Source organism: Cynoglossus semilaevis, chromosome 14 (genome assembly GCF_000523025.1).
Source record: "Cynoglossus semilaevis isolate Cse_v1.0 chromosome 14, Cse_v1.0, whole genome shotgun sequence".
Taxonomy (NCBI): domain Eukaryota; kingdom Metazoa; phylum Chordata; class Actinopteri; order Pleuronectiformes; family Cynoglossidae; genus Cynoglossus; species Cynoglossus semilaevis.
The window spans coordinates 10,560,054-10,573,383 of NC_024320.1; the positions used below are offsets into that span (position 1 = coordinate 10,560,054).

Sequence of the window (13,330 nt, forward strand, 5' to 3'; positions counted from 1 at the left end):
ACATCTGGGCCCTTATATAAACACTGATTAGTGGGTCCCACAAGGGCGTTAGCCTGGTGGCACATCAAGACTTGGCCTTGCAGATCGATAGGAAATATTGCTGCATACAGTAAGTGCACAGCAGCGGTACTGGCCACTGGTGTTTAATTCTTTTCCCGCTGGTGATTTTTTCATTGAGTGTCAATGGACATGTGGGCCACAGCAGGGGAAGGTTGTTCCACGTTAGGAAGGCTGGGCTTGTTTGTTTGTTTTTTTCCCTAAATTCTGGGAGCAGCTGCAGGAAGAGGTTGTGTGGATCGAAGCTAACAGGCTGAGATGTATGTACAGTATAGTAACACAGACTCTTCCAGCCTGAGCCCTAGAGTAGAACTCACTGTGTCGTGTGAGTCCACATTTCATGTCCTTTCACTGCTGCTTGGGTTCAATAAATTCAGTTAAATTAGCATTTCAACATATAAGAAAAATATTCAAAAGTAAAATTTAAAACGTGTCTTCATAGAGTTGGTGGATTTATGGTCATTACTGTGACTTACTCCTCTGCTTTTACCTTTCTTCTTGGCTAACATTTATTTTTGATTTAACTTCAAGTTTACTTTGACTATTTTTTGTAAACAATTATAAATGTTTTTCGAAATCTAGATTTATCTAATTTTTGGTTGACTTTGTAGTTGTTAAACAGCGTGGCCCACCTCACTGCTGTCCTGTGATCCCAGTGTCCAATTTAATGGATGTGGCCCAAACACATTCATCTGACCAAACAAAGGACCAAAGTATATAGACCACACTGTGGTATTTAAAAGAGAAGCTTATTGTTTTCTACAGGTCCAGCTCTTAATAATAAATGTGGCCCAGGCACATTGCTAAATGTGTCATGAGCCCAGATTAATTTGGCTCACAATCACAATAATAGAGGTAGACACAACAGGTTGTTTGATCCAACATTAAACAGTGCTTTCCAACCTTTTTGAACCACTGCAGAAACATTGGAAAAATCACACAGCACACCACCAAATAAAAATATTAGTATAAGTATACAGAATGAAATATGTTGACGTTCTAGCTTCCATGTGTACACAATTTAACAGTTGCTTTCACTGCTGTGAAACTTCAATAATTCTCTTGTTTGAATGGCAACAGGTAGATACACAGATTAATTAGCCATCTGCTGCCACCAAGAGGAAGAGTGTTGAATTGATCTGTTCCTCGCTGTTGCATCGACGAAGACAAATTGTTTCAGGAGATAAAACTTTTTTTCAGACCAGTGAAATAAGATTTTCTTCTCATGACCTCTGCACAGAGGTTGGGCATCATTGGCATAAGGTACAAAATCTTGCCCAACACTATTAGGATGAAAGCCATTTGTCCTGTCATTAATTTGGCCCACATTTTAATTTTTGGATGTGGACCAAATGTAGTTGTTTTAGTTAAATGACAGTTGGAAATAAGATGCATGAGAGTCTTTGTAGTAGCTGCCCAGACACTAGGTGGCAGATCTGGGCCACTATAGACCTCTAATTAAATATTGTTTATATGAGGGCAAAGTTTGTGTATGTGTGGCCAGTTATTGGATTGTAAGTGGACCAGACTACTTCAGCCATGTTGAATATGCTTTTTTTTAAAATTTGAAATAACCTGTAATTTGCTCAGATAGATCCACAAAGGTGACTTTTGTTGTTAGACCCCATCATCTGTGTCCCAGAGAGCAAACCTGGGAACTTGTAGGACCCAGCAGATCTGTGAGCCCGGCCTCACCTGTTCCCCGTCACACTTTCTTCCTCTTCTCTCACTTGGATTCCTGACAATGATAAAGAGCAGCAGCTCAATAGCTACAACTATGCTTTCGTACGTAGGCTGCAGCCTACTGGTCCTCTCCGCCTCCCTGGCCGGAGCCTCTCTGGCCGAGGTGGTGTTCCGCTGCCCGGGCTGCACCGCGGAGCGTCTCGCGCTGTGTCCCCAGCCCACCGACACCTGCGCCGAGATCGTGCGCGAACCGGGCTGCGGCTGCTGCCCGGTGTGCGCCCGGCAGGAGGGCGAGGCGTGCGGCGTCTATACACCAAGGTGCGCCCACGGGCTACGCTGTTACCCGACCCCCGACTCTGATCTGCCCCTGGAGCAGCTGGTGCAGGGTCAGGGCCAGTGCCGACACAGAGTGGACCCCGAGACGATAGCGTCCAGTCAGGAGCAGCGGGAGCAGAGCAGTGGTCAGTCCAAATTTTCTGATGCGACAGACTGAAACTGACAGAACAGACAGAGGTTTCCACTTAATCATTTCATAATGTCCAAAGTCTGGATCTCGGGCCAGTTGTGTCAGGGTTTGGAACAAATGTCTTTGTTGTAAAGTAAGAAAGATGTCCGTTTAGTATCCTTCATTGGCCCATCTTTCTCAATTACTTTATTATTCTCTTACTACTAACTACTAGCTATTTCTCATTTTGTTTAAAAAATAGTTGCAGTCATAATTTAGCTAACTTCTACCTATTTTTGGCTAACATTTAGCAATGTCTTTTGTTACTTTTGTAAGTATCCATATGTATTTTTTCAAATTAGGTTTGCCATTTTATCTACATGCATTTTCCCTCTTGAGTAACTTTTTACATTAATTCAACAGCTATATTTGGTAACTTGTATTGTAACTTGTATTTATTGCAAGGCTAACTATTTGCATTTATTGATTACCCTTTAGTTAGTTAGTCTATTTCCTGGAAGAATTCAGTGCTGTCTCTAGAAAGAGACAGAGACCTGTCTTTTGTTGATTTTATAGGAAAAAGTTGAAAAGAAAATGGATTAAGTCCTGTCAGTAACAGATGTTACTTGTACAAAAAGATATTGTAAAGAAAAGGGTGAGAACTACTGCTGAATGTACATGAGGATTCAGGCCTACAATAGAAACCTCCATGCTACTGTAGCAGACAGTCACACAGGCTCAAAACTTTTCACTGGCCACATGTTGGGACCTTCTTTGCACAAATGAATCAGAGTGTGTATGCACTTGACCGGCCTGTCTGCAGTCCAGGTTGGTTCCTAATGAGAACTGGGGAAGGCACCACTGACCACTGACCACTGACCACTGACCACTGTAGTCTTTTACTCACTAGACATGACACAGTGTGGTAATCAGTGTTTTGGTTTGTTCAGTAAAAACAATGAATGTCATTTAGAATAATTACTAAGGTAATTTATTGTTAGCTAGTCTTTATCGTTTTCCACTACCAGTTACCAGTTACCAGTTACCAGTTATTCTTCTGTATCAGACAGTGTATTGCTACAGCATTTCCTTTTTTACCTACTTTTGGCTAATATGTTGTTTGCCAATTCAACTTATTGTTTATTTGTTTATTTAAATGAACCTTTTGCACTTGTTCAGCATGGTTTGCCTCATTTCACTTTTTTGAGTGAAAGATTTGAGCATGGTTTGCCTCATTTCACTTTTTTTTTAAAGTGAAAGATTTTTGTTTCTGTTTTTGTAAGAAATTTAATTATAGTTTCAAGTATTACAAAAGGAGCAGGGGATGTTTTTACATTTTTGAATTCGGGCCCCTTTTGAAAACATTTTGCACCCCTGTGGTTTTCTTTTGTGATGCACTTGCAGTTCACAATTTCAATATATCAAAAAGGAATTATAAAGGCTGTGATTTTTGGATACAGTGAGTCTGTCTCTGCTCTGGTCTGATGTATTGTTAGACCTGTTCAAAGCTCCTTCCGAGGTCCTGCAGAGCACAGGACGGAGCTGGGCGTAAATGAGGTAAACAAAAGGAACGAGTGATCCTCCGCCGTGATCCCATGGACACATCTGGGCTCAGCCAGAACCACTATCTTCATGTATAAAAAATTCACAGTGGAAATAAAAGGGAGAGGTGGTGTTCACAGAGAATTCCAAGAAGTTGCTGCAGAGGAGGGTGGATAGAGAAAACATCAAGTATTGATGTTGACATTTCAACAGGGTGTCTGAGAAGGAAGACACACACACACACACACACACACACAAACAGGTCAGGTTTTCATGACTTCGGAGGACTTCACATAGACATACTGCACTCCCCAACCTTAACTGTCTGCCTAATTTGTATCCTCACCAAAACTTTAACCTGGCCCTGATTCTAATCCTAACTCAATACTCAAAATACTTTCATATTGGGGACCTGAAAAATGTTCCCGAATGGAAAAAATGATCCCCACAACAAAGTATGAAAAACATGTCCCCACAAGAATAGCTACACTTAGACCACACACACACACATATACCCACACATACACACCCACAACGATTCATCCTTCCAAAACATGGACTTTAGGCTTTGACCAGGAGTCAGTGTTTACAGTCACTCACTGTCTACATCAGATGTTTCCAAAGTCCGGCTAAGGGAACAATTGTGGCACATGGACTGGTTTCATGGGGCTTAAAAATTCTTCCTTTGAGTCAGCTATATCTTAGCAAAAGCTATAACTAGAAGCTACATTCTGGGAAATGTTTGGAGAGGTTTAGCTAAATTCTGGCTCTTTAAGCTAAATGTCTTTTACCTTTTGGAGGAAAATGTAGTTGAATTGACCTAAAATGTTGTTTTTGTTTTCCTGTTGTCTGCTTTTTTTCTACCGTTTAGTTAGCTTGAATCCTTTTATAGTGTCTTCTTATTAGAGCTTGGTTAATCTTGTATCGCTTTGTAGTAGTTATTACTCTTTGGTAATATTATTTCCTTATTTATTGTATTTTATTGTACTTGTTGGCTTAATATAAGCTAGTATTGTGAACTCTGAGGAATCGTGAATCTTTGAAGTGCTTTTCTGAGACTAGGAAAGATATTTACTAAAGCCTACTGGGACTGTAGTGCTGTAGCACTGTTATTAAATGGAGAAACACCTGCACTGATTTCTAAATCCATGCCTTTGTCAAAGTTAACCTGGAGACAGACGTGTGTTTGCTTTGACTCTCTGAAGCTTTGTGGAACATAAACTGTGTGAGACAGTGTTGAGAACACAGAGCTGTTCTCTGAGCTGTGGACTCTGCAGCCTGCTGACAAAAGGTCAAAACACACGAAGGATTTAATCAGCAGCCATGATAATCATTCACTTCCAAATCCCAGTCTGCTTCTGAGGAGCTGCTCAAATAAAAAAAAACAGTTCAATTAGACAATACGACACCAAAAACCACCATGTGAAGACTTGCCTGAAAAGAGAATAATTTGTTAAATGTCAGTTTTCTTTTTTCACTTTTTAGCCCGAGGCTACGGTTCAGGCTGTGCTGTAGCTTGTAGGCTGAAGGTCTGAAAACAGAAATGTGAAAAAAATAGTAAAAAAAAGAAAAAAAAAAGAGGGCTCTGAAATCTAAAAAGTAATTCACAATGAAATATAAACTAAGATTCAAGTGTAATTTCCAAAACAGGTTTTTGGAAATATATTTTGCAGACTACTTCGACTTACAGTTCAGACACTGAAGGTTGGCCGGGCTCAGGATCCAAGTTGATGAGGATTTGGAATGAAATTTGGAAAAAATGGTTTTAAAACACACCAGAAAAAATCTGAACAGTCAAACAAGTTTTCTTATTTTTACTTTCTCTTTTCTTTTGAATAATTCTCTAATTAAACAAGGGTAAATTAGACAAACCACACATTTGACATACATTTAGCATTAATGGCTAACATTTTACAGCCAGAGCCAACAAACGTTAGCACAGACTATAAGTGGCTTAGAAGAGAGAGATAATAAAAAATGTCAATCTTAACTTTTAAAAACTATTTTTTTACACACATTGCAAACAGTGCCAATCCAATTATGACTAAACATGAATTTAAAATAGATAAATAATGAAATAAAGCAAAAAAAAATCAAAAATCAAAATATCTTAACATTCTAAAATTGCTAAAGGTTTGTCAACATAAAACTGTTAATACAAATTAAATAAAAAAGGAATGGAATTTCAATAAAAAGGTTCAAGGTTGATCTACTATAAATTGTCTGATTAAGTGGTTTAAAGTTGGTCATAACAAAGAGCAAATATAAAAAGTTGTCAAAACATACTGTAAAAAAGAGCAAATATAAAAAGTTGTCAAAACACTCTAAAACGTTGTTCATGATCAAAAACTCAAAACGATAGAATTAAAACTTAATTAAACAGCAAATACAAACGAATAAAGGCAATAATAATAATAATAATAATAATGAACTACTAATACTATCACTACAAGCCAGAAAAAAGCAAAACACCAATAAATCAACTAATTCATTATTGTCATCATCATCATTATCATTAATAATATTATTGTTGTCATTATTATTATTGTTGATAATAATACCAATAATACTAATACTAATTATTATTATTATCTAAGACTTTAATTTATAATTATTATTATTATTAATTTATAATTACTAAATAGCCAGATTTATCTGACATCTGCCACAGTATAATTCAAAAAGAAATAGAAGGAAAAAACAAGAGGTTAGCCACATTAGCAACTTTTCACTTGGCAAACTCTTCTTTTTTTTAAACAAATATTTGTTATTGTAAAGAATAAACTCTTAACATAATGCATAAAGTCAATTGTAAGTCAATACTGAACAGACATTACCTCACAAATCTAACCCAAAAGACAGAAGGGGCAGGGTTCTGTGTCCATGGACAGGCCGGTACACAGCTCTACAAAAAAGATCCAACAAATTATATAATTAAATGTTACCACAGAGATACCAAATCCATCAAGAAATGTTAGCATACTCCCTAAAAATAATATAAAAACTAAAATCTGTAGTTTGGTAAAAATGTAAAAAACAACAACAACAACAACAACCCCCCAACTTATTTTAAACACACCTTAACTCAAAACTGAAGAATGTGAATAGTGGCTATTTTGCAATTGTGTGTGTTGTTTTGGTGTTTTAGTGTTGAAAATACATGAGCTTCTCATTAGCATCGAGTCACCATCGCCCAGTTCTCTTCTTTATAATGTAATAGACATTTTAATATTAGACAGATGTGGACTGCAGGCAGGCAGGTCAGTTGTGCACTGTGACTATTTGCACACGTATTATTTTTTGCAGAGAAAGGGTTAGGGTTAGAGCTAAAACAAGCTCACAAGAGTCCTGAGAACTCTTGGTGATTCAGTGATACTCCCTACAAGATCAGCAAGATCAGTTTAGTCTCTTGGCCCTCACACATACTCCCTCTCCCTTGACCCCCTGAAGCATTTCACAATCGTATTAATTGACAAGTAGATCTTTATTTGACCTTTGGACTCGACCTTTGGTGAATGTTTGTGAGTTAACCCATTAACTGAGGAATCATCTAAAATGTTACTGAGTGATGTCACTTTATGTCTGTCCCATTTAAAAAAAAAAAAATCTAGAATAATGGTGATAGGATTCTTGCCTGTCACCAGAAGGTTCTAGGCCAGTGGTTCCCAACCCTTTTTGGGTTCCGCCCCATTTTAAACATTACAGTTTCAAGTTCCATCAAACCCAGAGACATTTTCTATCAAGATTCTCCAGCTCAGATATTTGTATTTAATTTGATTTAATTTTCATTAAAGTCAAAGAATACAGTTGTTTAAGATTATGTGTGGTGTTTTAAATCATAATTTGAAAGAGAAAAATAATGATAATGAATAATAATAATAATAAAAAATATTTTTATCTGTTATTTTTTATTATCAATTACTAAATCCCAGGCGACCGCACGTGGGGCCCCGACCCTACGGTTGAAAAACACTGCTCTAGGCAATATTTGTGCTCGCAGCCAATCCCGGGGGAATTGGGTATAAGTAGTCATCATAGTACCAAATCACTGTCAGGACTTTTCCTGTTAAGGCCCCTGTTTTCAAACAAATCACCAAAAATGTCTCTTTGTCCCTGTGCCTGAATAGACTACAAGTTTTTTCTTCATGCAGTTCTGCCATCAAAGCCCATCAACCAACCAACCTTCAGTGGTTGATTGTCAGTAGTAGATGTGTGCGATGCCCTCATGTTTGGATGTGTTGCAGCCTGTCTGGGCTCATGTCCTACTTCAGGTCTCATACAATCGCCCTAGAGTGTGTCTGTGAGTGCGTGACGTGCCAGAACCTGCCCAAAGCTGATTGCAGATGAGCGTTTCAAGCCAAAAAGCCTGGAAGGTAAACACAAGTGCACTCTGCCCAATACGAGTTTCTAGGAAAACAGTCCCACCAGGCCCTGCAACAGATGATGGACTGCAGCTCCTTGGCACAGTGCCCTCTGACAAACATCTTAAGTGGCAGTTGACCTACTTCACAGTTGTGAAGTGTGCTGAAAGGGTATTTCTGTAAACATTCCTGTATTTAAAGGGTTGGTTCTGCTTTAGGTGATTTCTTGCTGTGTCTATACACTTAGCCTTCACATCAGCATCCATTTAGCCAGCTACAATTACACAAAAGTCATTGCTTTTGTAGGATTACAGACAGGTGTGTCAGGTGTGATGATCGTCATTGACCTATCAGATGGATCTACTCATCAGCCTATTCCATAATCTACATGTTTTTGAACTATGGGAGTAAACTGCAGTACCAGGAGAAATCCCTCACACACTAACAGGGAACCGGAAAATCTTGCTGTAAGGTGCACTAACCACATCCACCACTGTGTGGCCCCTTCCTCTAAAAAAACCTTGCTGCTCTTCCACTGTACTGGACAGATTTTCTCAGGTTTGTGCAGAAGAGTGGATGTGATGAATTTGTATTTGGATACTGCAGTTGTTATGTAATGCAGCAAAACAAAAGTCAGCTCCTGACACTCTGTGTGCGCACACGGAGACAAGCATGCGAGCGAACTCAGTCGTGCAACACTGTCACATTAATAACTGGCTAGAGGCTCTGTTTGGAATTTCCTTTTCCCCGTGTTTCTTTTAGGTCTTTTGTGATAATATTCCATGACCGGATGTCAAATGTACCTCTTGTGGAGCGCGGACAATCATTCTCTGGCCTCCAACAAAAACGCTTCAACAAGTCTGCATGTCACAGTCTGACCCTGGCGTAACTGTTCAACCATCCACTCGCAGACACCTTGACTTTTTCTTGCTTTTTCTTTTCATCTCCCTTTGTTTGTTATTCGTCTGCTGCTTGGCTCTGACTAGTTTTAGGATGTGGAGAATTGCACAGACAAAAAAAATATATAATTAAATCTATTGCATTTATAGCACTTACTGTGACCACTGTGTGGTGCTGTGGCACAGGCTCTGCAGAGCCTACACATGTTAAATGTTTTGGGACATGTAATTACCCTTAACAGAACATTAACTGGCAACAGAAAACTAAAGACTCTAGAAATCATTGACTGGAACACACTACATGAGAGTCAAGGGACAGAGGGAAAGGTCAAGAAAATAATGGTCTGAAAGAGACCATTATTTTCCAGAAACAAGAATTCAACTGCTGATCAGCTGTAGTTGTGAAGAGCAGGTTAACAGGAGCATCCACCTTTAGGGGGTGGTGATGACAGAATTGAAAGTTGAAATGGTGGAGCTACTGGAAGAGATTAAAAGACAACACAAATACAGGCTCCATCTGATACTCAAGATCGGTATCGGTCAGATATTGGTCAAAATTTCAGGATTGTACATTGAAAAAAAACAAAACAACAACTGTAGCCCATCTGACCCCCAATGCTCAAACTGACTCAGATAGATAGACAGATATAATTTTGTTACCTTGCGCGACATCTATCGCCTCAGCAACAGCAGCCTGCGGTATGCTGGAGGAGAAAAGAAAGCATCGGAATTGATATTGGTATCGACAGATACTTCACATTCTCTCTTAAGTGCCCTATAAGGATCATGGGAGCTACACCAGAGTACTGTGGGACTAATTTGTCTCAGATGAAGGGTCAGGAGTAGAACAGGAATAAAGACATCTTCTCAAGGTCAGTCCCGAGGCCAGACCAGTGACAAGGGCCTGAGGGTGTCAACTGTTCAGAGAAGCGTAGCCTGAAAATGGAACATCCATCATCCTGACTGATGGATTTTCCTCTGTTTAAAAACACCCTGCAGTGATTGTTAATGTTTAGGCAAAATTAGAAGTAGAGTAAAAAAAAAATGTTAATGTTTAGGCAAAATTAGAAGTAAAAAAAACCCCACATTTTTTTCTGCATGCCTGTCAATCTGATGATGTGGATGTCAGAGACCAGGACCAACTAAAACCTTAACAGCTTCACGGTCAAAGTCAACCATTTTTCTACAAAATCCTTTTATTAGAGCAGCACACACTCACCCACTGTGTCAGTGTGAAAAATGATCACAGCTTATCCAGGCCACTTTCAGCCTCTAAAAGGTCTAATCCATTACCAAAGTGAGGGCAGGAGGACAGCACAGGGGATCAGTGGTCTGGAAATGTCAAGGGTTAAGTGCTTTACATGAGTGTCCTTGAACAAGAACTCCAGTCTTATTTGTTCTTATCAGTAAAAGCACTGCCTTTTTCATTATGCAAAAACAGACATTGATGGATCCTTACATTTATATTGATTACTCCTTTGCCTTTTTGGTCTTTATTATTCTTTTCAATCTCTGCAGGAGAGGTGGTTGAACCCATTCCTGACCGAGGTGTAAGCGAAATCCCTGTCCTCCGTAAGCCAACTAAAGAGACCACATGGCTGGGACCCAAGGAGAGTGCTGTTCGTCAGCATAGGCAGGAGATGAAGACCAAGATGAAGACCAACAAGGTGGAGGAGGTGAAGCCCCCGAGGCCCAGACAGGTGAGAAAAAAAGCAAAGGTGTTAGAAACGGTAAAATAAGGCTGTAAATCTGTATGAATGTTGACAAGATCACTGTGCAGTAATGGACGTGTTTGGATTTATATTATTATTATTTATATTAAATCACTCATGTCTTGGACCAGATGTTTTAATTTGCCCTTAAAAATGAAGTTTTGTGATTGTCAAGGTCAAATTAAAAAATCTACCCCTTTAATTATAGAGCTTATATTTTCCCTTCAAAATAAACTTGGCCAAACATTCACAAATGTTTGCTAATAAAACAGGCAAATAAAGACAATACCACTAAACAGAAAAAAAGTTTGTCATATTTAGAAAGGACACCTACCTTATTACGTGGCGCTTTGGCCCAGAGGCAATGTCTCTGTCATTGGTGTGGAACCCAATGACAGAGACCACCACCCGCAGGAAGGTTTGGGGAGTTGGTACGGTGCAGTGTGATTTGGGTGGCGACTGCTGCCCCCGCGCCCCGGCAACGGATAAGTGGATGAAAATGGATGGATGGATGGACCTACCTTATTACAACGTAATTAACTGTGATACATTTCATTCAATGTCTCTGTCATTGGTGTGGAACCCAATGACAGANACAGTCTAGGTGCTGTACAGAAATCGATTCCCATTTTCAGGTTATCTTAAGGATTTTTCAGCAAACAGGCATAATGATGCATGCCTGTTTGCCTATAGTATAATGTAATACATACAACACATTACACTGTCAAAACGCCAACAAAAATTTTCTGAGCTCAATAGCATGAAGCGAAAAACAAATACAAAATCAGATGCTGTCTTTGTTTTTCTCAAACCCCTCAACAAATACAAAATCAGATGCTGTCTTTTTTTTCTTAAACCCCCCCAAATATGACGGTCTGCGTGACTAAAACCTAAAAAGTCAGTGCTGTGTTGCCCCCTAGTGGCGCAATAGCCGCGAACCTGACCGCCCTCTTTGTTTTTCGTCCTTATACCAGACTGCGTGTCAGCAGGAGCTGGACCAGGTGTTGGAGAGGATATCTAAGATGCCCTTCAGAGATAACCGAGGTCCTCTGGAGGACCTCTATGCCCTGCACATCCCCAACTGTGACAAGAGGGGGCAGTATAACCTCAAACAGGTAACAGCTGGGTATCTGGTGGTGAGTGTGCAGAGAACATCAAATATGGACGTATAAATATCTATTAGTTTACATCATTACTATTAAAATATTTGGGATTAAAAGTATTTTACCTCTAGAAATGATCTTTTAGCATAAAAACGGTTCTACTTTTCCTATTGACTGTGCCTGTTACTGCTTAATGCTACAAGTGATTCATTGACCATTCACCTGTCAGAACCTAAAACAGATCTCTTCTAGTCTTCTTGGACTTTTTTTAGGGGGGGACATTGTTTGGTTCTTGAAGTTAGTTTTGCTCAGACAAACAAACGTTAACAATTTTTTTCACTTGTTTCAGTGCAAGATGTCTCTGCACGGTCAGCGAGGAGAGTGCTGGTGCGTGAACCCCCACACGGGTCGACTTATCCCATCAGCCCCCACTGTGAGGGGTGACCCCAACTGTAGCCAGTACCTGACAGAGCTGGATCTGGAAATCCCTGACTTATCCCAGATTTAGAGCGGGTAAAATAAAGTAAAAATGTGAAAAAAAGGAAACATCTGAGTAAGCTAAATATTATCTCAGTATGTGTTTATGTTTCTCTAGTTGACATTTAGGTCCCTGACAAATGGATGTAGGACACAGGTCAGTCTCAGTTGCCTCAGTAGACGCCACAGTCATTGCCTTACTAACTGGGACTTTTGCTCAGATTTGCTCATTTCTCGCTCTTTTGTACTGTATGTGTTGAAAGAGGAGATGCCTGGAAGCTGTTCCCATCCAGCTCCTCTCCTGCCCTAGCTTGCAGACTGCTGCTGCCCACGTATGCTAAACAGTAGTAGACTTTAAATACAACTCACTTCTAATGCACACTTAATGGTGAAATGTAAGACACGCTGGCAAGAGCAAGTGCATTTAATGTTGGACAGAGAAGGGTGGGGTCACATTGCTTGAGGCTCCCCAGTGATTTACAGGTCAAAAACTATTAAAATGGTAATGACTTCATTTTGTACCTGTCACTGTCTTTTCTTTATGTTAAAACGAAGACCAAATGTCATTTTTACCTGTCAAGTAAATCAACTGGATTTATAAAGGGCGAATTTGGAAAGGTCTACACACTCTTTTGGAAACTTTTTGCTAAGCCTTGTTGTCATTTTCATACTGTAGCCCTTACATTTTGCCAAAGTTGAATTTTTTAATCTTTTTGATTATATAGCAATATAAGTACTGCTAAAAGCTAGCAATGAATATATCAAAGGTGTGAGGAAAACTATAGTAACTAAGCTAAATAGTTATAAACAAAAACAATAAATCTAGTTAGATACTTTAGCTAAAATATAGCCTCGCTACTTGGAATATGGCCAAAATCAGCTAATAGAACACTTAGAGACAGAGTTAAAGATTAGCCAAAAGACCTTTGTCTTGCATCTAACAGGTAGGTGCTAAAAGTAGGTACGCTAAAGTGTCATGGTAGCTGAGAAATGTCTAAAACGAGCCGAAGCAAAAGAAAAGACGGTGAGTGATGCATGAACAAATCACCTT

The 13,330-nt window shown here is 39.3% G+C and overlaps 1 protein-coding gene across 1 annotated transcript; it reads left to right on the forward strand.

Moving 5' to 3' along the window:
• Positions 1-1,770: 1,770 nt before the first annotated feature.
• igfbp2a (insulin-like growth factor binding protein 2a) lies at positions 1,771-12,793 on the forward strand. Its single transcript, XM_008325023.3, has 4 exons — positions 1,771-2,201; positions 10,506-10,687; positions 11,674-11,814; positions 12,152-12,793. Exons 1-4 carry the CDS (start codon positions 1,802-1,804, stop codon positions 12,308-12,310), a joined length of 882 nt encoding a protein of 293 aa, XP_008323245.1. The 5' UTR covers positions 1,771-1,801; the 3' UTR covers positions 12,311-12,793.
• The last annotated feature ends 537 nt before the right edge of the window (positions 12,794-13,330 follow it).

Coding starts and splice junctions, on each gene's coding strand:
- igfbp2a (XM_008325023.3), top strand. CDS start 1,802: ATGATAAAGAGCAGCAGCTCAATAGCTACAACTATGCTTTCGTACGTA. Junction 2,202..10,505: donor GCAGCGGGAGCAGAGCAGTG/GTCAGTCCAAAT, acceptor CAATCTCTGCAG/GAGAGGTGGTTGAACCCATT. Junction 10,688..11,673: donor AGCCCCCGAGGCCCAGACAG/GTGAGAAAAAAA, acceptor TCCTTATACCAG/ACTGCGTGTCAGCAGGAGCT.